General features: G+C 32.6%; 1 protein-coding gene across 1 annotated transcript; it reads left to right on the top strand.

Moving 5' to 3' along the window:
• The first annotated feature begins 16,797 nt into the window (after positions 1 to 16,797).
• Positions 16,798 to 23,919, top strand: LOC124357600 (cuticle protein 3-like). The gene is made up of 3 exons (XM_046809522.1): positions 16,798 to 16,902; positions 22,539 to 22,927; positions 23,455 to 23,919. The coding sequence occupies exons 1-3, from the start codon at positions 16,888 to 16,890 to the stop codon at positions 23,744 to 23,746; spliced, it is 696 nt and encodes a 231-aa protein (XP_046665478.1). The 5' UTR covers positions 16,798 to 16,887; the 3' UTR covers positions 23,747 to 23,919.
• The last annotated feature ends 813 nt before the right edge of the window (positions 23,920 to 24,732 follow it).

The raw sequence follows: 24,732 nt of genomic DNA, 5'->3' as shown, positions 1-24,732 counted from the left end.
ACTTTAATATAACCGATCAAATAAGTATTTTAAGAGAACACTAATTTATGAAATGTGATTCATATTCCATAATTAAGAAAATCAGTATAACTTCTTCCTGAAATTAAAAGTGTTTATAAATATTAATTTTAGTTTTCCAGAATTTTAACAGGTTTTTAAAGGTAATTTACAGAAGGATTGTTTCCAGTCACGGAAACGGATTTTTCTGACTTCCCCTCTGCACGGAAAAGAGCACCAGAGAATGGAGAGGTTGGGGTGACGGTAATAACCGGAGCGAGGCGAGAGCGTGAGTAGGCTACTGTTGTATGAGGAGGTGAGGCGAGAGTACGCTGTCTGTCACATCACTTGTGTCACAGCCCCTTCATGAGTCTCAGGCTTTATCCTGGCAGGGTTATCTGAATGAGGTGGATTCGAGAAATGACACAACAGGGAAAACTTGACATTGCGTAAGCGTAGGCCTATTATAATTAGTTCATTATGAATATTTGATATTTCCGTACGTCTATAGGCCACGAGTGGAATAAACTTTCAACAGAAATAATAGTGAACCAAATTTGTGTGAAATGTGACACAAGTAAATGAGTTAACGCAAAAAGCATTAGTAAAAACAAAAATACTTAATTTTTTATTCGAAGTTATTGATTTTTTCAGTTATATCAAGCTTGTCTAGGCTATAATTTAGCACATATAAATTAATACAAAGCGGTTCGCGACAGGTAAGCACAACTTCGAGACCTGGTAGAAAATACAAAGTCAGCCATAAAGTTAGTGAAAATTTCCTGTTTATCTTTGTTAAATGTATGCCTCTCTGTATGCGTTTTCCTTGACAAATTCATATTACGCAAATTGTTTAAAACTTGTGAATTGTTACAAATAATTATTATAATAAAAACTAAATTATTGCTGAGTTAGAAAACATTTATTCGATTCAATATGGAATTCGATTGTACATGTTATTGTCAAGTTTTGCGGACACTCCAATATAATAACAAAACAAAACATTAAGAAAATAAAACCTAACTGATACAAAGATAAAACGCGTGATACTTCATTTATTACCCCTGCCTGATTCTGAGGTAATTGTATGAACTACTCCAGATCGGTTTTCGTAACCGAATATTTTAATTTGCACGACAACCTACCCATGTAGCTATTAATTCTACATGCAGGAATTATCTCTCAATAGTATTTTATATCATAATAAAACTTCAAATAACTTTCACGATTAAGAAAATATTTTGAAGGATTTAATCTTTCAATTTTTTATTTTTTCCGAGTAAATAGGGGTTATTCTAATAACTTTCATACCTGAAACAGTTTATATGAATCTTTTTAAAAGAGCTTAAAGAGTAATTAATAACATCGAGTAATTAAGTTTTAATTTGATGCAATATGTTACTAGTGTAACACGAACACTAAAAGTAATAATATTAATATGGTCTTAATTATACCAATTAATCGAATCTCTAAGTAATTTTCAATTTTAATATTTCAAGTATTCTTCTTGGATATGTTTTAACTGTTGTCTATTAGTCATGCTATGAACAGTAACAAATATTAACCAAGAAAATGTCTTTAAAATGTTCAAAAAATATACCTACTTACCATAAATAATAAACTTGTGCCTTTATTTAAAGTAAGCCACAATTCCAAGAAACAAATATAACTTGTCTTACTTGTAATGAATCCGATTATAATTTATTCATAATCCGAAATCTTATTGACCATTGCCAACACGTTTTGTGACAGTAGCAGACTTTCCAGTACCAATTCTCTTCTGTGTTCAATTAAATCCAACCGAGGTTTATAACCGGCCAATAACATTCCTTCCTTTATTAAATCCAACTTGAGGTCAATATTGCTATCCCAGAAATACGCAGCTTGATAAAGTGGAATATTGCTGTCGTAACAAGTCAATCTGTCTTATGAATATAGAAGATTAACATACTCTACATTCAATAATTTTGAATGCTTATTATTGGAAGTTATATTTTTCCAAAATTACCACACTTACCGACTTAGACCTCATTTAAAAGTTTAGAAAAAGTCTATTGCTGGATATTGAGGTCTCATTTGCATTTTAGTTGGTATTATATCATAGGACACTAGATTGGCCGATCAGACCGATCAGAGAAATCACAGATATATAAAACAAAGAAAATGTACAAGAAAATACAATTTTTTCTGGGATAGAGGATTAAGCTACTTTTGTAAACCTTATTACAAATATTGATTTAAAACACATAAAATAAACAGCAAATGAAAGCTGGTATAACATGTTCAACTATAAAATTCAAGGTTTTTTATGATCAAAATACCTATACAGATTAACCTTGTCATATATGCTCGTTATTTACTAAAAAACAAGATAGGAGTACGGCAGACCACTTATCCACTTATCGCGTATCTGGGTTTTAACCGTTATAACCTTACCACGGGATTGACTCTGAAAATTCTTAAATCGAACAATATTTAATTATATAATGTCATCCAGAAAGTTTGTATGAACTGAAATGTGTAAATTGTAAGACAAACAATAGAGAATACTTATTATATATTTTTCTTATTAGGCTAATTCAGAATAGGGTCTATAAAGCATGAAATTCACGGCAAAATTGTCATTATTTGTATAATTATAGAATTATTAACCATACAAGTTAGAAGCTTGTTTATAAACTCAGCCTGACTTCATGTTATAATCTATGTGTATAAATATTTGTATTTAATTTTAGAAACTTCTTATTTATTCTTTACAAACAGTTACTATCATATCAAACTTTTAAAGTTAAGCGTCCGCTATCTAGAAACGTAATTTGTAGTATATGATTATTTAATCTATCACTTAGTAATTTTAGACTGCAAGAACAATAATTGTGCTAATATGAGTATTTTATCTATCTATATACTGGCTTTTTTAATAGAAATTTAAATCTATAAAAACACGTATATACAGGCAGACGGTAAACTAAGCATCGTTTTTTTGACCTGACATGAACATATTCCCAAAATACTACCAAAGAGTTTGTAAACACCCTGTATATGGTTAGACACAACTTTAAAGGCACAGAAAACCCTACACAAGAACTGAGAAAATAAATTTCAATATCATTAGAGGCAATGTTATGATATAGTGTTCGATGAATGTCATTTTGGTTATAATTTAATTATAGAGATATAACAAGTCACTGTCAGTAGAAACTATTTTTAAATTTACAATGTATACTAATAGAACGTATGCAAATTCTCTATATAATTGAAGTAACTGTAATACAGTATTTAGCTATGTATTGCTGGAATGAAAATTGCAGAATACTATATATACCAAATATGCAGCGTGAAGCAATAAAAGACATTCTCACAGCTTGCCATATACAATATCCACCATATTGGATATGTTCATGCGATATTGCAGTCAGTAGCAGACAACTATATTATCATTCTGCAACCCCCAAAACTTTGCCTTTCTTAACTTAAGTAAACCCCTATGTTTTATACATGTGTGTATTGCCAGACACGATGGTTGTTCATTATAAGTTTGAGTGATGTTGATATATGTTTCTCTAATGTAGTACTTAGGACAATGCTGACATTATGATTTTAAACCATATTTCTCCTGTTACAAGTAAATTGTTCAGTAATAGTTTCTCGGTAATACTGATTTTGATAAAATGTCTATAATTTAGACAAGCTCAAATTTACATGAAGTTAAACTGACACTAAAATTACTTTAAAATGAATTGGAGAGAAAAGGCTATAAAGAATAAATATAACATTTTAAAATTTAACTATAGTCCCTATTTTGGCTAAATCGTAAGAAATGTAAGTATATGAATGACTAATCTATAAAGAGGGTGTTTATATATGACATTGATAGACTCAGAAACTATTTGAGAAATCATTATAAAAAAATGTATGTATATATATTTTCTCCACGGAGAAGATTTATATACTATACCCATTGATGTAACTCGCCACCAGGCGGCATTGCAAAAGATAGTTTTCAAAGCGCCTGCATAATACATACTGAAATTACGAGACAATTACGTATATTACATAGACAAACACTATTTGAAGGTGCTACGTTATGATGTACATGTCTTTAAAATAAATTTCAGGTTGAACTTAAAGCTGGAGTGTTAGACCACTTTATAATAAAGTACATGTATATGTAGCTAGTCTTTTTATAGTTTTGTTGTGGTTCTTAAAAAATGCCCCAAAACAGAACATGGTTAGAATATGATAACGAAGACTACCATTGAAGCAGTTGGCAAGAAGTGACTAATTCCAGCTCTGAATGTTCTAAAATATTAACTATATTTTTCGGTTTAAAAAGAAACAAACGCCTAGTGTCTATGTCAATGTATTTTCAAAGCTGTGAATTTGTATCAAATATTAAGTATTATCCAAAACTCGATAAACCAAATAAAAACTAAATGCGAACACAATAAAAAACATAAGAGATTAGATTTAAAGACTGTTATCAAACCTAAATTAGTTGACTATTGACAAAAGTAGGGCAGGTAGGATATTATTTTTAATTACTGATTTTTCCTCTTTTCTTATAAAAAAAATATATATATATAATGAAAATAATACTTCCATACAATCGTTGTTGTTGGATTACAACAGTTACAAACCTATAGCTACAACTTTATTAGCCCAAATTATCAGATCTTTGGGCTAATAATTTTCCATCCTATGAATTTTGTTAAAATTAAAAATTTACAATGACATAACAATACTGAACATTATAAATAAACGTAAAACTTCTGTTAAGTGCGCACAGGCCTATCATTAACACAAATTGATATTTTTATGCATTAAACTTTCGAACGGATGTTGGTTTTAGAGTCTGGAAAGTCATGGTTAGCATAAATACGAAATATTTTGAAAATTCTAAAAAAGGTATTGTTAATAGCTAAGTTTTTTATGTAATCTTCCTAAAAGTTATTTTTCTGTTCTATAAATTGCTATAACTGTAAAGAAAGAAAACAAAATTTCTGACCACTCGATCATTAATTATATTCTAATTCTTTTATCAGTAATAAACTGGATATATTTCATAAAGACAACGGAGTCAAGAAAGTAAATCCCAAGGCTCCAGAGGTGCTGAGGTCAAGACACAGCTAAGCCCTTCATTAAGCGGCTCAGGACTGTCACCACATAACAGCCACTTGGTCTTGTCAGTTAATCTGTACTCCACTAATCTGTTCATTGCATCATTACTGTTACTGTGAGGTAACAATCATGCACGATTACCTCTTCGCCTCAGATCACCGAGTCGAGTATAAATTTTGTTGAGATTATCCCGTTTTGAAGTAAAAGGGATCATGAAGTTATGTTACTAAAAACTATTGTACGTATTTTGGTTGCGGGTTATACTTAAATAAGGAATATTTCTTGTCCCGTAGCTGAACCTAAGGACAGGATCAATCAGCGAGGGCGTCAGAGAGTGGCATTATGGTAATTTGCTGAGCATTAGCGAAGCCTATCACTCGTGGGGTTGGGGAACCTTTTCATTTCTGTCTTTACGTCTGTGGGATGTAAAATGAGTTTAGACTCGAAATTTTGCACTGAATCTCAACGACGCATGTTACGCGACATTGATGTGGCGTACTTCTACTTTGTAATGACTACGCCATTAGACAGGACGACATACGTCCTAATTCGATTTAATACGGTTATAAAAATACTATATTCTACAAAAAAAAAATATTTTTCTAACCATAACTCTTACATAAAACACGATTATATTCTTATAAATATAGCATGTTTATTTAACTGGTGGAATTAAATTGATTTCTAAAAGAATGAAGAGAAAATGAGTATAACAATTTAAAAATATGTTGTATTTTTTGTAAATACGAGTAACAGTAATTATAATTTTGTGCCATACATATGAATCTTTAAGTACACAAACGTTGCAATAAACGTAGAGATACGGCCATTGTATCCTGCTCCTTGGCTCAAAGAGAATTATATAACTAGCCTAAATTATTAAGATTTGAATATCTGTACCAAATCTAGTTAAAATGATTAGTTCCATCATAGAATATTATAAAAAATAATTTTTGCTCTAAGGCTCCAAAAACATTTACGAATAACTCTAGATCAACGTTTGTATCCCCAAATGTATGTATATGTTAATTTATTAGTTATAGCCATATAGACACAATTGCATGTATAGTACTAACTAAAACATTGTGATGGACAATGTTAATCTCGGCTGTGACGGGTTAATTTTAAGTAAGATCCATACTAGTTTAATTCGTTAAAATTCAGTAACCTCCAAATGATATTCCGCGGTCGGAGAGAAAACTTTTATTTCCACCAATAGTGACAATCGAGTTTAGAACTGTAAATCAGAGATTCTCGTCACCTAGGCAGACTTAACTATTAGTTTTTATTATTATAGTTATATAATATATTGTATTATATATATATATTCATTTTTATCTATCTAACACAGTAAATTTGACTTAAATTTGGCCTTGACTATAACAGCTCAATACTCGCAAATATAAGTCTTTTGTGTGTTTTTGTGCTGTTTTAACAAGCAATTGGTTCATAACAATATGGCGTTCAAAGCCATAGAGAAAGAAAGAATTTAGTGCTTTCATTATACGAGTATACTAACGTCTATCAGAGTGCTACGGTTTGTCACGCATTCCTATCCCCGAACGCACTCAATGATCCCTGTAAAGAGCGAGCCAAGCATTGTGAACCATGTAGAGGAAAGGGTGGTAGTCTGCAACACGGTCCTCCTCCTTCTACCTTGTACAACCTACACTAACAGTAGGCCTACCCTGTTTCAGTAGCACTGTTTTTACGTTGTAGGTGTTAAGTACATGTGCATGTATTAACTTTCCTCACACATGGCGAAGAGGATAGATTTCAATCTTCGAAATGTAGGCCTCATGTTATACATTTCGTAACATATAACGATGGCAAATGTCCGAAATACTTTCAAACCTCACAATGTCAATCAAAAAACTTTAAAAAAGAAGCCATGGGTAGGCAGTTGAGAATTTGTATAAAATGAGTTTAGCCCAGAAACCACGTCCACTTGGCTTTAAAGACATTCATGATTTAATAAAAATTAAACTATATTTACGCCAATTTTGTTTAACATCCATTAAAACACAAGGTACTTAAAGTCGTCAAGTAGAAAACTGTTTAGTCTGGGGCTATCCCTCGTCGCTCATACTGACTTTACTAATTTGAATTTGCATTTACATTAAACATATTAGAACAATCTGCTAGAAATTAGGGAACATTTTCATCATTTAAGATAAATATACTCTGATAAACACGGTATTTTAGAATGTACAATCTACGTATTACAGTTTACCGGGCGCCAGTATGTTGTCCAAGAATGACGTCACTGCTGCGAGCCTGGAGTGACATGAGATTAATTAAACGTCGCGCCGCCAGACAGCGTGCGTGTCGCCTGCTCTAATATACTGGCGAGACGAAGACACCCTAGTCTGTCAGTGTCAGAGTAATCCTTCTAACTTAACTGTGTCACCTTGCCTCTAGCAATTGACAATTGTTTATCACGGATTCTTTTCACGTTAACTTAATTATTTATTTTCTTAGGGATACTAATTTAGTAAAGCATTTACATACAATTTGAGAAATTGCGTGCTGTATATTTAAAAAATGTGGAGTCTAGTACAAGTTAGGTTACCTAATATTTTATATTTGCCTAAAATGCAATTTTTTAATATAGTTAATTATACCCACACATGAAATATAACTTCTCACATCACAATACTTATAATGAAAGTAGCTGACCCGGCAAACGTTGTTTTTGCCATATAAATACTTATTAGCATATGTGAATGTGGTGTATGAGTGGAGGAAGGAGCGCTGTAAACGATGACGGAATATAAAAATTGCAAAAACATGAAAACATTAATATTTTAATCATTTAATATAATTTATTCTTTATAGATAATTATCCTATATATGATGCATATCATAATATTACTAATTACAACATCAATCCCCTTAACGCAATGGATTCTACAATATTATTTGCTAGCCAATCTTCAGCTAACAAAAACAAACTGAATGGTTTGGTCTACTAGAGAGCATGGCACATATAATTGCCCGTGTGAAAAGTAATACTTCTACACATATGATTTTCTACAACCTACGGTTCAAACCTGTATGAAGACTTTCTGGTTCGTGTGAATTATATTTCCGACGCTAATGTCGAGTTTCCCTTCTTCCCATGATCAAGAAAAAGCTTTTAAAACTGGTTTATTTACGGTCATTGTAATTTACTTTGATATTAGTGTTTTTTCCATTGATGATTTTGCCTCTTTTCTGATATATATGTATATATCCCGCTTTTGTAAAAAATACAATTAATTTAGGTTTTAATAACAATGTTTAAATGTAAATTAAATCTCAGACTACATTGTCTCTTATATCTGCATTTCTTGCAGTTACCCGCTTGCTTTTTTGAGTGAATTTTTATTTCCCTACGCCAATGTTAAGTTTTGCCCTTGTTGCCACGGTCAAGAAAACACGTTAAAAGTTTATATTTTTGGCTATTCTAATTTACTTTGTTAGATAGTAACATTATCTTTTAGATCTAATACTTAATATTTGATTCAAACGCACAGCTAAAAGTACGTTAACAATGACACTACACTATGGGTTAAAATGTTTGTTTTCTTTTTACCTGAAAAACATTATTAATATTTTCTAACACATTTTAACATAAACATTTAACACTTTTAGAGCTGGAATTAGTACAATAGTTTCACAAGCTCAGTCCAGCGAATTTACATCTAGCATAGTTCTTGCGAACTGCTTCAAAGGCAGTCTTCGATGTCAAATTCTGACCATCTTATGTTTTGGGATATTTTGTAAAATAGATGAGTACTTACCTAATCGCTGAAATCTAAAACGACGTTAAAAAATGATTTCACTCACTATAAATGTAAACAAATTTAAAATAATAAATAATGTTTACACAGAACAGTTGATAACATTAGAAATGCTCTTTTACTTAATATTTAACAGCTTTAGAGGGATTATGTTGCTACTTTAAAGACCTGAGGGGCGTAGCATGAAGAGATTGTAGAAATAGGAATATGCATATATTCATCCCAGGGACCTTAAGATTCTCCATATTAAATTTCAGCGCAGTCGATTGGATAGTTTATGGTTGAATAAAAAAATCACATTAATTTTACAGACACACAATAATTCAAGTAACGTTTTAATAAATAACAAAAATTACTTAATTATGGTAATTACTGCTCATATTTAAAAATTGAATGATAGAATATTTAAATTTTTTGTATGCTGAGATTTCCAATGAAAACAACAAAAATTAAAAAATACTAAGGTACGCCTACACATGTACTTTATTATAAAGTGGTCCAAACTTCAAGCTTTTAAGTTCAACCATAAATAATTTATTTTAAACATAAATATACATCTTAACTTAGCGCCTTCAAAAAGTGTTTGGCTATATAACAAACTTAAACTGTCCCGTATTTGCAGTTTACAATATGCAGACGCTTTGAAACTGTGACGTTCTAAATTTAATTGGTGGATCACCCTGAACACTTCGGGATATGAAAAATAGATAGTAGAGCCGATTCTCAGACCTACTGAATATTGCACATAAAATTTGATACAAATCAGTTAAGCCGTTTCGGAGCAGTAAGGTAAACTAACATTGCGACACGAGAATTTTATATACAAGATTATTATCTTTATGAGATTTTTTCCATATCCGATATTTTGTAACATATAGTTGTATTCAATGCTCTTCCACCCCACGTTCAAGATGCTAATGGTGTACATTCCGTCGAGGCTTGAAACAATTAGTAAACCGACCTCTTTTACATTTTCGATCTCTTAAAACACTTGCTTTTTAAGAAATTTCTGGACGTATCATGCTACTCACAATTAAGCATCTTTATTTTCAGATATTTCAAAAAATACCTTCATGACTAAATAAAAATAATCAAATAAAAAGAAGCAGAGAAGTCATTTAATTTCTTTACTACTGTAAAGTTTCATAGTATTTGGTTAAAAACTGGATATTAATAATAAAGATTCATTTGAATAAAAGAAGTTTTCTTTACTTCCGAAAATCTTGTTCCGAAAAACACCTAGTTTAATATACCGAAGATACGTTACTTAAATAAAATAACTTGTTTTACTTCCGAAAATCAAGCCGCTTGCAAGATTTAATTTAACGACAAAAACAATTCTCAAGTGTAAAATACTTTTATCTAACAAATATTAGATAGATTTACTAATTACTTGAACGCTGTGTAGAATATAAACTATTAATAGTATTAATTAGCAATCGCAAAATGAATTTCAAATATAAATAGCAATATATTTGTTGAACTTAACAGCGTTTAGAAAGTTAGTTTTATTACTCTTTTATTCCTCGTACAATATAATTCAATCACTATTTTTTAACTAATTGTAACTGTTGCAAAGACTACTATCATGGTACTTTGGTGTTGATCAGAATATTAATTCAATAGTTAATCTGTTTGCATTAGAAAGTCTAATATGAATAAACTATAAAAGGAAGGTATGTAAAATGAGTTAGATTTATATATCCGTAATTCAATAAAGTATAAAGACAAAAATACATGTTATAACGTTTATAACGTAATTTATTGTTGCCAACTTCGCTGAACCTCAATTGACTTTTGATCAGTGTAAATGGATTTTAAATGTATTGGGCAATTGAAAATGTTTGTGAAATCCAGACATTGGTTATTTATTGTGAATAAGGAACTGCTCGTGCAATTACATTTTCTAATATACAATGTCATTCAAATTATTTTAGAGAGATTATTATTTTGTACTTTAATTAAACAATTTTACGTTTCAATTAAAAGTTTATTAATTTTCAATTTTTGTAAGGCCCATATTCTTTACTTTACTCAAAGTTGAAAAATATTTCTCTCTTGTAATCTTTTAAATAATTCAAAATAGTACATACTTCTAATTTTTATTCACCTACTTGATGCAACTATTAAGACCTCCATTTATTAAGGAAAATATTATACCTAGAAAGGACACAAACTCTAATATAAAAAAGTCTGAGAAAAAAATTGGTGGTTTCAAATTGAAGAGCTTTTTTGGATTCTCCATATAGTAAATTATTTAATAATTAAGTTAATTCGTAACAGAAATTAAATTCGACTAACAAAACATAATAATTGAGTTTTAAATTATGTTTAGCAATTAAATCTTAGTTAGAACAGTACTGTGAGTGCGGGTGATGGCGTGGCTCGTCTCCAAGTTTGGTCTCGGTCACAGTCGACAGTTAGTAAATGGAACTAATAAGCATGTATCGGACACAGATTATTATTGTGTTGCACCAAACACTGGACATGCCACATGCAGAATGCAGAATTTCTACACCTCATGAAAGAACATAATTAGCTGTATCACACGGACACAGATTACTCTTGTGTTGCACCAAACACTTGACATGCGACCAACAGAATTTCTACACCTCATGAAAGAACATAATTAGCTGTATCACACGGACACATATTACTCTTGTGTTGCACCAAACACTTGACATACGACCAACAGAATTTCTACACCTCATGAAAGACCATAATTAGCTGTATCACACGGACACATATTACTCTTGTGTTGCACCAAACACTTGACATACGACCAACAGAATTTCTACACCTCATGAAAGACCATAATTAGCTGTATCACACGGACACATATTACTCTTGTGTTGCACCAAACACTTGACATACGACCAACAGAATTTCTACACCTCATGAAAGACCATAATTAGCTGTATCACACACGGACACATATTACTCTTGTGTTGCACCAAACACTTGACATATGACCAACAGAATTGCTACACCTCATGAAAGACCATAATTAGCTGTATCACACGGACACATATTACTCTTGTGTTGCACCAAACACTTGACATACGACCAACAGAATTTCTACACCTCATGAAAGACCATAATTAGCTGTATCACACGGACACATATTACTCTTGTGTTGCACCAAACACTTGACATGCGACCAACAGAATTTCTACACCTCATAAAAGAACATTATTAGTCTATATCACACGGACACAGATTACTCATCTCTCAAGTTAACTTTTTATACTGGAGGTAGTAAATAATGACATCTAGATATAATCTTAGATAGGCACCGCCTCATATTGTGGGGGCACAGATTATTGCATCATTAACGCGCAGTAGTATGCTGATTCACTTTTTATCTAAAAATCCGCTTGTTTTAGCAATATGATTTTGTATTTCTATATAAATTATTTTACTTATAATTATTTTTATTAATATTGTGTCAATGTCTATCGATAGTTGTCCCTCCATTTAATGTTTGTAATACCATAAATATTTGTCTTCTTTGTAAAATAAGAAATAACATGTAAGCAGTTTTTTTAAAAAGTGAATAAGATGTCTTATTGTTAAAACTAATAATAAGAGATGACGTAGAAAGGCATTAAACAAATTTATTGATATATTCAACGTATAATAATCATATGTAATCACAATTCAAAATTAACATGTTTTAAAATTATTTTCTTAAGCGTTATGAAAGTAGTTCTCTGTATAAAGTGTTTTATTATATATTCAGATATATGCGATCTGTTTCCAAATATAAAAGATGTAGGCGTTGCAGGAACATGTAAGATCCGACATGTCAGATGTCGGGACATGTAGCAGGCGTCAGCTGTGGGCGCACATTGCACTTTACTACACTTCGCTCTCGATCACACAAATTGACGTAGAAGTATGTAGTAACAGTTTCACAGTCTGAAGTTACAGACTACTTGTTTTCAAAAAAATTAATTTTTACTTAAATTTTACTGTAAAAACAATAAATCAATCATGATAGATGGATTTATAAATATAAATCTGCATTTATTTTTAAATAAAAGGTATGTTTGCACTCATACATGATGTTTCATATTTTCTTTTCTGGTATAAGTATTTAATTTAAGAAATGCATAGTCAAATACAGTCTAACTTTACTTACATCAACATAATATAGAGGAAATTCAGAGTTCGAAGGGTGCTTAAAGTTGATTTTATTTCAGTTGCTACTTGAAAATATTTAATATCTTACATTTTATACACTTCCTCAAAATGTTTAAAGAAACAACGCTTAATTGGGGACTGGTTAACGGTGAGCTTGGACACTACTTAATAAACCTGTGTAGACGTATAAACTGTCCCGTAATTCTACTGCAGGGTCGAAATCTACATAGACTTACTTACTAATTGTGTTTTATTGCAAAACATTTATCAATAAGCAGGCAAAGTTCAGTTAAGTTGCTGTCGAAAACCAAAAGTAAATCAATATATATATATATATATATATATATATATATATATATATATATATATATATATAATTTTGGAAATAGTTACTATTAAATTTAAAACAGATAAAAATAAAGCCCTGTCAGAAAAAATTTGAAGGTAAAACTACTATATTACCTTAGAAAAATACAAATTCACTTTCCAAACACGACACCTAAACTATAATACTATCATGAAGATTTAACAAAACGAAATTCACTCTCTCTTTATTAGAGCAAAGAATCTCCGCTTCGCCCACAAAGGTAATAACAGCATTAAATCTACCTAAAAATTGTACAACCAAAAGTTACTTTGGCTCCGGGAAAAAATAGTTTAAATCAAATACTGTTTGTAGCTTATAGTCATAGGAAGCACCTAATTTAGAAACTGAAAGAAGAAATTCCCGACGTTAATGCCACTAGCATAGTGAGGCCAAAAGTTTGAATATAATTAGTGATATACTGAGTAAGGAGTTCCAAAATACTAACTAGATCTGTAACATAGGAAAAAATTATGGTTGCCTGTAAAGTCGGTTTTACGGGCGAAGATTTTACGTGACAACGTCTTTTTCTCGGTAGAATATTTATTGATATGAATATTATTAAATTGCACAATAGGAACAAGGAATTGAATGAAAATAAGAATTGCACAAATTTTAACTATAGAAATATATTTTGTTTACTAAAACATTGTACATAATTTGAAATTAATTAAAATTTGTTATTGTAAATGGTAAAGTTGAATAAAACATTTACTAAAATTGGAATTTGAAATTCTTGCTAAACACAGTTAAATTCTAACTACGCGCGTGGTGATTGGTCGGTTTAGTTCGTTTGTTTGGTCGCACTGTTATGACAGGTTAGAGGTTATAATTTGTTATTTTAAATGTTTGACTAGCAATACGCGCTGTTTCTTCTCAATCGACTGAATTACGATTGATTGCAGAGTGATTTAAACTAATAATTTACTTAACACTATCAACATTTGTCAATAGTATGACATAACCTATAAACTCAGTTTCTCATCTTTTGTGTCAATCTAACAATTAATCAATCAATCATAGTTTACGATAATGAAATATCAGTGTACAATTATTTACCTTTATTGTTGTAGTTGTTGTAAATGACGAATCTAAGCACTCCACATTTTCACGAATAAACATAGTTATCTGCTTTATCCCGTGCGGCGGACCCACTGGACGGGCATCGTAACGTTACCGGGCGTTACACTTTTTCATGAGTGACTCCGAGCCGCAACCTAATTTAAGACGTTGTCATGTCAAAAATTAAATCATTAGGTTATAAACTATTTGTAATTATCCAAAATATATTGTAACTCTTTTTAAAGAAGTCACTTTATGTTGAATATCGTTTATATAAATACCTTCCAGTAGTTTTTAAATCGCTAAATACTTGCAATTCTGTGTAAATGATTTTTTATTGAAAAGATTGTAAGAGAATGTTCAAATTATGTTTTTTTACTATAATTAAGCTAGTTATTCTACTTTTTACTGATGTTAGTTGCAAGTATAGTATTATTATTTGGCATTTTGACAGTGCACCAGTTTGCGTTAGTAAACTTGTTAAACGTTGGTGTAATATACTCGTATATCTTTTATTTTTGTCTCTACCTTCTCACATAGAAAAATCTCAGAAAATTATAGTTGACAGTGTTTGTAAATCCATGCTGTGGGACCGTTTTGGCTACAATCGTATTCAGTATAAATCCTACGTTAGTACATAAGAGGAATATCCGTGCCAAATTATGTAGGAAAGACTTCATGACCCTAAAACTATAGATATAGATCAGTAGCCTGATTCATTTCTTATATGCTAGGACTTCATGCATCTGGTCATATTTATTCGAAATCCGACATTTATGTTCGGATCAACCCATAAATCACCGTAAAAGTAAAGTATAGTCACCGTCAATCTCTTTACATAACCATTGTTGAAAGCTGTGTTGTGTCGTAGTCCTGCACACTTCGGTAAAAATATGCTGAATAAGCGAACATAACAACGTGTTTGAACAGGAAGGCGTGTTTCACATTTAGTGTTAGAAACAGAGACATTGGCTTTTTCAGTGTACTGAATTTCTATAGATAGGTTTCTAATGTTCATAAAATGATAATAAAAGGAACATAATGCAGTTTTTGTTTGTTTTACTCCATTGTGTAGACATAACCTGTAAGACGATGTGGTGTAGTGGGGAGAATGCAAAGTGCAGACCATACAAACAAAATGTCACGGTCTTCTCTCAGAGCCTCTAATCTCCTAATCTTGACTTCTAGTGGCTGATTAACATCACAATGCCACAACCGCGGGCCTTGACACTGGTAGCATGACTAAGTGGTATTCCTTTGATTCTCTCATTCTATTTTCAATCAGTGAGAGACTGCCGCTTCCTTAATAGCTAATGAAGTTGGGAACTAACAGATCTCACGCTAGCAGGTCTTGTTAATATACATCGGAGTTTTAGTGTAAATTATAAATTACAAGGTATTACACATGCTATTGTTCATTTACTTCTCGGTAGACTAGAGGCTTCATAAGCAAACCCACTTTAATCGACATTCCAATTGCCCCAAACCCTGGTTTTGTCGTTGGAATTAACAAAGGCCCTTGGATTCAGTACTGTAATACAGCCTCACGCTTTGCTTCATAAAAAAGATTTTTATTCCAAAAAGTCTCCAAGCATTTCTGAGGATAGTGACGTATGGTCTTATAGAAAAGTCTCAATCTTTGAACACTTATTCCGAAAATATCTAATTATGAATGTAATAAAAACTATTCTAAATTGTCCTGTAACGACAATAAGGTTAAATTGTTACACACAGCGTCTTCTGCCTCTTCTTAACCACCACATATTTGCTAAATAAAACTTTATGTGTGAAACTCTCCAAAACCCTCAAACTTAATTGTGCAATACTTCTCTGCCTATGAAGTCGTTTGAAATAAGTAATAACCTCTCAAAAATGTATTTTAATTGTTATAGCCTACGTATCTCGTATTTTAAAAACTCTTTCCTTACAATTAAAAATTTGTTAAAGCATAAATATTTCACTGGTTTTTCTGCTAAGAGCAACATATTTCTCTAACTTTGATAACTAAAATGTTTCCATACGTAAAGTTCCTTCTATAACACATAGACTAATTGGTTAAACTAAGCATTTTAATGTGCATAATGTTAATGTGTGTATTTCATATATTATATGTGAGACTTTATTTTCTGTTATTATAATTGTACGTATACAGGTAACGGGCCCGAGACGGGTGCCGCTGTCTAATACCAGCTCTGGTGACCCCCCCCCCCTTCCACTTCCCAGCCATAGTCGACCGGTTTCCCTTTCCCGTCTACACCGATCATCTGGTAACCTTCACTCGTCTGCCAAAACGATCCTGAAGTACACTTGTCGACTTGTCCGCTAGTCCTGGGAGGAGAATGTTACAGCACAGACACCGTCCTTGCTAGCTCCTGTGTCACGTCGTGTGCTCAGAGGTTCTCCACCTCGGCAATGCTATGGAAGACTGTGAGTAGAATATTCATAACTATTTATTAACTAGGATTTACCCGCGGCTTCACCGCAATTCTCAAAATATATGAGTATATCCGTTTTAGTGTAAGCATTTATGATGCAAAGATATATAGAGCTATATCATGTTTTTCAAGCGATTCAAAAGGTAAATACAATTGTTACTAGTTCTATTTTTTTTTTTTTTTTTTTTTTTTTTTTTTTTTTTAATGAAAAAAGTATATGTATATAAGCCGTGAAAACCTGATAAAACCGTGGTAAATTCAATTTCTACTGCGATATTTTCAGTACATACTTGAAAAACAAGCCTTGTGTCCCGAGTAAGAAAGTACATACCAAAAAACCAACTTCGATTAAGAAGCATCTGTTTTCGGCTCCTTTATTTTACTTTCTGTCTAAGGTATTTCAAGTGCCATAGTTATAGATTGTCATTTTATCCTGACTAAAGTATATCGTACTAATGAAAAGTTACTGCGGTCAAAAAGAATCAGTCCCGGCAGTTTAAATTAACTTCCGGCCTAATTTATTTAACATTCCAGCCATTGATGTAACCCCGGTCAAGACAATAAATATGTTGGTTTTAGGATCTACTTCGATTAAAAAGCGTCTACTACCTGCACTTGTTATAGATTGTCATTTTATCCTGACTAAAGTATATCGTACTAATGAAAAGTTACTGCGGTCAAAAAGAATCAGTCCCGGCAGTTTAAATTAACTTCCGGCCTAATTTATTTAAGATTCCACCCATTGATGTAACCCCGGTCAAGACAATAAATATGTTGGTTTTTAGGATCTACTTCGATTAAAAAGCGTCTACTACCTGCACTTGTTATCCACCTACGATCTAATATTTTCAAGTTTCATACTTAGAGTTTGCCATTTTGTCCCAACTAAAAAATATATAGAACGATTAAAAATTTACTGCCGCAAAATGTGTCAGTTCCGGCCGTTTAAATTCACTCCCGGTATACTTTATTTACGGTTCCACAGTTGAGTTTATGTTGTTGCAATGACCTAGAAAATTATTAATTTTATTAAATCCCAGTCTAGATTATTTACAGATCAAACTTTGATTAAAAATGGTATGCTTCCTTCTATTGTGTTCTGCTTCCGGTTTAAGAGTCTGCAATTCCTTTTATACTCCTTAAACTACAGTAAAATCCATACACAATGTCAAGGGAGCACACCAGTTTCTAGTACCTTACGTGCAACCAAACGTTCACAGTGTTAAACAGCATTTTAATAGTATTTCCATTGCGTTAGGTGCTTCAATCGTCAATGATGCAATATAAAGTAGAAATTAAATTATATTTGGAATGTGCATTACACTACTAATTAAGCATTGTATTTCTAATATTTTATAAAATTAAAATGTAAACAAATTTTTGCCTCTTTTATGAACTTCAGCCAAAAAAGTCTATAGATGTTAGGTGTCAGTTAACTTTGGATTAGAAGTCGTAAATATTTTAATTATTTTCACAAATTTTTAAATACTTTGGGAATATTTTCTAACTTTTCTCTCCTCGTAAGCTTTACTCGGACTTTAATTAAAACACATAATATTTTTTAATTAGTCGAATGGTTCAGTAGTTCCCGAGGTTAGCGCTTAGCAATACATTTAGCGTTACTTGAATAACAATCCTTACCCGTATAATCGCAAAGTACACTTACATATTATTAATGCTCTGAATATATTCCCTACAACCATATTTTATCGATTGTACTTACATGCAAGACAGGAGTAGGGGAGAGTGGGGGAATTGTGCGCACCTAAGGGAAAATATTTTTCATATTTTTTTTAATGGCTTATTTTGTGTCATCCGTTACACCAAAAGTTGAAGTGGTTATCATACTATACACTGGTGTTTTTTTGAAAATAAAATACCCTAAGGCAAACTATGTACATTTATTTTTCTAAGAGTATGCAAGAGCGCACAATTGCCCGAACGTAGGGTAATGGTACGCAGTGGGTTGGGTAATGGTGCGCGTTTTGAGCACATATCGGAATGTGGAATAAAAGTCACCATTTATAGTAAACACTTTTATTATCCTACAGTGTGTAAGTAAAAACATTATAGTGAATAAAAGTATAAAATGGTTATATAAAATGTTTTTTGGTTACAAAGAGATATTTTTAATATGAAAGAGATAAATTTTTTAAACAAAGAGGATAAAAAATTATTTTAGTATTTACAGAATTCGCAAATAAAGTCTTTAGCTGATTCTTTCATTGTGCATGCTGCGTGATACCACTTTCCGCACAATATACATCTGTACCACAAGTTCCCTGTCTTTTCCATGATCTCCACAAAAAAACCACACAACTCATTGGGCGCCCCCTCAACTGCGTCTAGATCGATTTACACTTCTGTCTACATCGTCAAACTCGTCATCATTGCAGATGGCTGAAGGGTCTATGTCTGATTCATCTGATGTGTCCCAAACGCTTTTCTCTAGTTTGTGATAAGGCCTAACTTTGGTCTTTTTTACCTTACTGGCAGTAGGCCCATTTGCTTTTATTAAAGTTTAGGAGACAAAGCTAAACTTTGAACAACTTTCTGGTTTTTTTTGGTCAGTCTCTTTTTTTTTCAGTTCTTCTTTTAGTTTTTTCTTTTCTGCATTAGCTTCTAGTTTTATTTTAACTGGAGTGCTAGTTTAGAAATTTCTGAATGTTGTTTTTCCCTGGGTTTTTTCTGATTTGCAGGCTTATAAACCTTCTTATTTGAACTCAAGAAAGGAGCGTATGCCAGAAAGGAGTTGGAAGCTTTGGTCGATGTGCACGGTAACGGATCATCAAAAAGACTTGGTGCAATTGCAGTTGACTGAGGACTTCCGAAAGTTGATGGTGTTGACACTTGACTTGTGGAAGGGAGTGTTTTTTCTGGACAAACAGTGATCCTAGTTGGTGTAGGCATTTCATGCTCTGGAAACTCCCTTCTACTGGAGGGATAGGCAAGTCGCGCATTTCAGCCATTCCGTTGTCAAAAAACTTATCAGGGTTGAAAGGGAAAATCCCAGCAGAACGGAAGCCTGACGCAGCATTAGACATGGTAGCTACCTTTATAAAAGCTTGATTAAGGAGTCCCGGCAAACATCATACTCGGTTATCTTCTCATGACCGGATCGCATTAGATGAAGATCATATTCTCTATACAAGGCGTTTTTCAATGGGACCGAAAAAAAGTCAGGTCCAGTGGCTGAAGCCGATGGGACGTGTGAGGGGGCAAAGATATCATATGAATGTTGCTGTCTTTGCAAAACTTGTAGGCCGGTATGGATATATGACTGTTGTGATTGTCCAGGATTAGAAGAACAGGATCCTCGGGTGTAGGGTGTGAGTGTTTTTTAAAGTGAGCTAGCCACTCCAAAAACAGCTCCGAGTTTGTACAGCCGTTGTTAGAGAGGCAGTAAAGTGCACCATGTGGTCCATTCACTTGAAGGTTGGGGGTCATTCTTTTGCGTGGATATATCAGCATTGGTGGGATGTAGTGGCCACCAGCACTTACACAAAAAACTGCTGTGATTGTTCTTCCCCTTTCCCCTGAAGTAGCCCCACCTACTCTTTAGCACCCTTTAGTGCCAACACTTTTGGGGCACTTCTTTTTGGACGGTTGTTATACCGGTTTCGTCCTGATTGTACGTACGGTGGGGGTCTATTTCAAATTTATGTATCACTGCTTTCAAGTTATCAAAAAAAATCTTAACCTCTTGCTCATTGAACGCTGAAATTCTGTTAAGACTTGTGTTTTCAGGCTGGCGTAACTTCAGGTTTGTGTTGCGTTTCAAGTAGCTATATAACCAGTCTTTGCCTGCCAGACAAGTTTCTTTGTTGAAAAGAGTGCTTAAGACCATTGTCTTCAGCAAAATCTGTAGGCAATTCGGCGAAGCTCTTTGGGTGTTAAACCATAAAAAAGACTACTTAGCAGCAAAACAAATTCACTAAGTTCAGCTTTCCGTCTCTGCCGGGAAAATAGTTTTCCGACCTAATCGAAGATTGACGTCTCTCTTAGGCCTATTGGTTCCTGAAACGGCCAAGGTATTTTTCGTAAGGTCGCCTCTGGAATGTTGAAACTTCTTCCGACTTCTCTGATTTTCCTTTTCTCTTCTTTGACAGCCCGCAAAGCATTTTTTAGGTCATCTGGCGAGTACTTTAGGCGATCACCCTTTCGAATGTAATTTCTCGGCATCTGAGAACAAAACCACGAAAACAAAGATTAGGCAAACCTTTGTATATAAGCGTGTGAGGGGGAATCATGCGCGCAAACGCGTACCATTACCCGACTGCGACCATGTGCGAATAAACCTAACCTAAAATATGCAACTGAACTAATCTAAAGACCAATCATATACCGAAACACGCGTAAATTAACGTAGTTTAAGACTATGTACAGATTATTTAGATTGGAGAAATGATGTAGGCTTACCTTCTTATTTCCTGATGAGAGAAAATTATAAGAAAAATCACGGATAAACACTTCTTTCACTCTCACTCATTAACAACTGCCAGTGGCGCGCCGGGTGTTGTTGTCTAGTAGTTCGCATAGCAACCGCTAGGTGCAGCACTTATCAGACATCGGATTACTATGTCCGTTTGTCTCAAACAGTGATGCGCACTATTACCCACTGCGCAGAATTACCCCACTCTCCCCTACGCCACATCACATGTCGCGTAACAGGCTTGCCTAGACTGCATGCAAAATATCAAGTCTACAGTGTGTCACTATTGATATTGTGTCACTATGTCATATGATCACACTAAATTTATTTATAGATTTATTTATTCTGCGTTTTTCTCGTCGTTAACCATAAGAACAATTTTGAAATGTTGACTAACTCTTAGCCAAATCCTATGGAATGACATGTACCAACATCAAACTGTTGCCTATTTACTAGTCTCTTTTCTTTTATTTGTAGTATATTTTTTGTAGAAGTTTACAGTAAACTTGATTTTATCTCATTAGTTAATACATACTATTGAAAACAATTTCGTCCTGCTGTGTTTATGATTTTCATCATTGTCTTAAAACCTCATATAGCAAAATATGTTATTGCCATTTAAATTTAGTATGGAATAAATTTACTTCATCCAAAACGTAACACAGATTCCAGTCAATATTAGTAACTAAGCCCCTGACTGGCCACCTTTCAAGTTAACTTTTCGAAACGTGAAAGCAGTCCACGTACAAAAAGTACCTAATTAAGTTAGAGATAAGATTTAAATCAAATCATTAATTTTTAACTCTTTATTAATGAAATATAGTCTATTTTAAAATCAAATTTTTTATTGGAACAATTATAACTATATTTTGGAGCTATATTTATTTAAACAACTTTTGACACAGCACATATAGAAAATTGTTCTTAATTGCAATAAAATTAACATTTTTGAACATCAATATGACCAATATGATATCCTAGAATTATTGTTGTTTGCCACTAATTATGTAACGAGCTATATTGATGAAGGTACAAAGCTTTTCTCAGATTAGCAAGCGAGTTGGCAGAGGTAAGTTAAAAATAAGCAACTAAAAGAGTAGTTTACTATAAATGTAACTAATGCACTTAACATTTCTTATGCAGCACTAATTTTAATTTTGCTATAATGAAATATTTACAAATTAACATCTTTTCAGATTGGAATAGTTCTGTTTGTCTGTTTTGCGAAGACATTGGCGATCAACGATACTCAAGACTTAGTCGGTGTTCGTGCTGTGAACAAAGCTGCCGTAACAGATGAAACTCGAACTCATAGAGAAGAAACATCAACTGAAAGTTCTGACTGCACTGGGAAAGGTTTATTTAGTGGTTGTTATTACATGAAGTTAGCGAAGTATTTAACTGGCTACTTAGGAGGATCGTATGGAGGACTAGAACCTAATTTTACGCCACCTATTGCCGGATTTGGTTCTTTGCCTTCTCAAGGAACCCCTTCTGGTGGCATTCCAGGGACTCCTTCCTCAACCGTTGAAACTGAAAGAGAGAACTCAACAACCGAGGCATGGGATGGATCATACTCTTGGAAGTTAGTAGGCGTATTATTTTTGTTACTTTTTAATCACCATTTTATAATCAAACACGTTGAGTAGGCATTTTAATGAAAAGCAAAATATTTCCATTTGTATTTATATTCTTTTGCAATCTTTCCTTTTTAATACCAGCATGGTTAACGAATTCTTTATAGGAATATTTCCTCCATAGATTAGAAAAATTAAATACTGTTAATTTAGTATGCATTACTTTAAAAAATATAAAGGTCCCAAAACATCTAATACTGATTATTTTTCTCCACTATGATAAGTTTATTACACGTTTATCAAGGAAACTGTTACTAATATTTACTTTTACAACTTAAAACAATTTTTGTAGGGTTAAAAGTGTAAATATTAGCTTGATGACTAATGTTTATTATAGGCTGTCGTAATTAACCCCAAAATTTCTTCATACAAAATTCTATCAGCATATTAGAATCTTGTATCATTAATTTAGACATACCTTATAATTAAATAGACATTAGTGGCAATTCAAATCAAACGATTTCATCTTTTTCAGATTTTACGTACCGGAAGGTGAGATATCAGCGGAAGAAAATGGAACCGTAGATCAGAACGTTCCCGAAGGTCCTGGCACAGTCGTTAGAGGTTCTTTCAGTTTTTCTGCTCCTGATGGATCACATTTTAGAGTGATTTACACCGCTGATGAGAGAGGGTTCCTCCCTTCAGGAGACCATCTGCCTACCTCTCCTCCGATACCTGAAGCTATACTTAAGGCCCTCTTTAAAAACGCTGCAGATGAAGAAGCAGGAATCTTTGATGACGGAAGCTACAAGGAAGGTAGAGGCTGAAATAAGTTACATTTGATGCAACATTCATCAATGGGTTTCTCGTGTGGTCTTTCTAGATCCATATTCAGTGATCACGTATTATTCAAGACACTGACTACTTAAGAACTAATAGCTCTCGATGGTGAAAGTTAATAAAAAAGGAAATAAATAATGCAAAGTAATAAATCAATGAATACATATCTAGCTATTCTTGGTCTCCTCATATTCAAAAATTTGTTATTTTAACTATAATTTTGTTCTTGTATTTATATCAAACTTCACGATTTATTGTTTTTAAATGCGTATGTTTTTATTTATTGTCTACAGAACATTAATGATATTTTATTTTGTAAAAGCTAAGAATAATCAACCGTGTATAATTTTTAAGTTCCGTACAGTAGCATATATTTTTAATCACCGCAATGAAATGTTTTTAGCAGGAATTTTCCATTTTCAGTTTATTGTTTAACTTTTATAAACCAGATACATCAAATATCATTCTCGTATTCGACATTTCATTTCATTAAGTGAGTTGACAATTACAGGTTTTGAGAACATAAATTGGTCAAAACTGTAATGAGCTATGACAAACCTAGCTTTATGGAATTATTTTAAAAGAAAAGGGTTTTCCCTACGACATAGCTAATGTGCCATTGTATCAAAACTTGTAATACAACACAGTTTTTAATAAAAAACAATAAAACAAACTAAACATGTATATTGTTGATTAAGAAAACACCAACCTTCCTAATATTCACATTAAAAGCGTTTAGTGCGTGAAAAATAAAATTTCAATACTATTATGAAATTAAATAATTGCAAACTATCATTTCTTAATACAATATTTTAATATATTTCGCTTTCTAGCCAAATACAGTGTAGATCAATTACAAGTTTTTTAACTGGCAAAACAATTTAAAATTACTGAAGTTATAACAACGTATGCGTACGAAAAATTAGAAAACCATATATTTCTTTTTTTTATGTGTGTCTTTGTGTTTACGACA

This window comes from Homalodisca vitripennis, chromosome 3, assembly GCF_021130785.1.
Source record: "Homalodisca vitripennis isolate AUS2020 chromosome 3, UT_GWSS_2.1, whole genome shotgun sequence".
Taxonomy (NCBI): Eukaryota; Metazoa; Arthropoda; class Insecta; order Hemiptera; family Cicadellidae; genus Homalodisca; species Homalodisca vitripennis.
This window is presented reverse-complemented; position numbering and strand designations above follow the sequence as displayed.

Excerpts from the sequence above, each read along its gene's own strand:
- LOC124357600 (XM_046809522.1), top strand. Across the intron at positions 22,928-23,454 it reads GATGGATCATACTCTTGGAA|ATTTTACGTACCGGAAGGTG; the intron begins GTTAGTAGGCGT and ends CATCTTTTTCAG.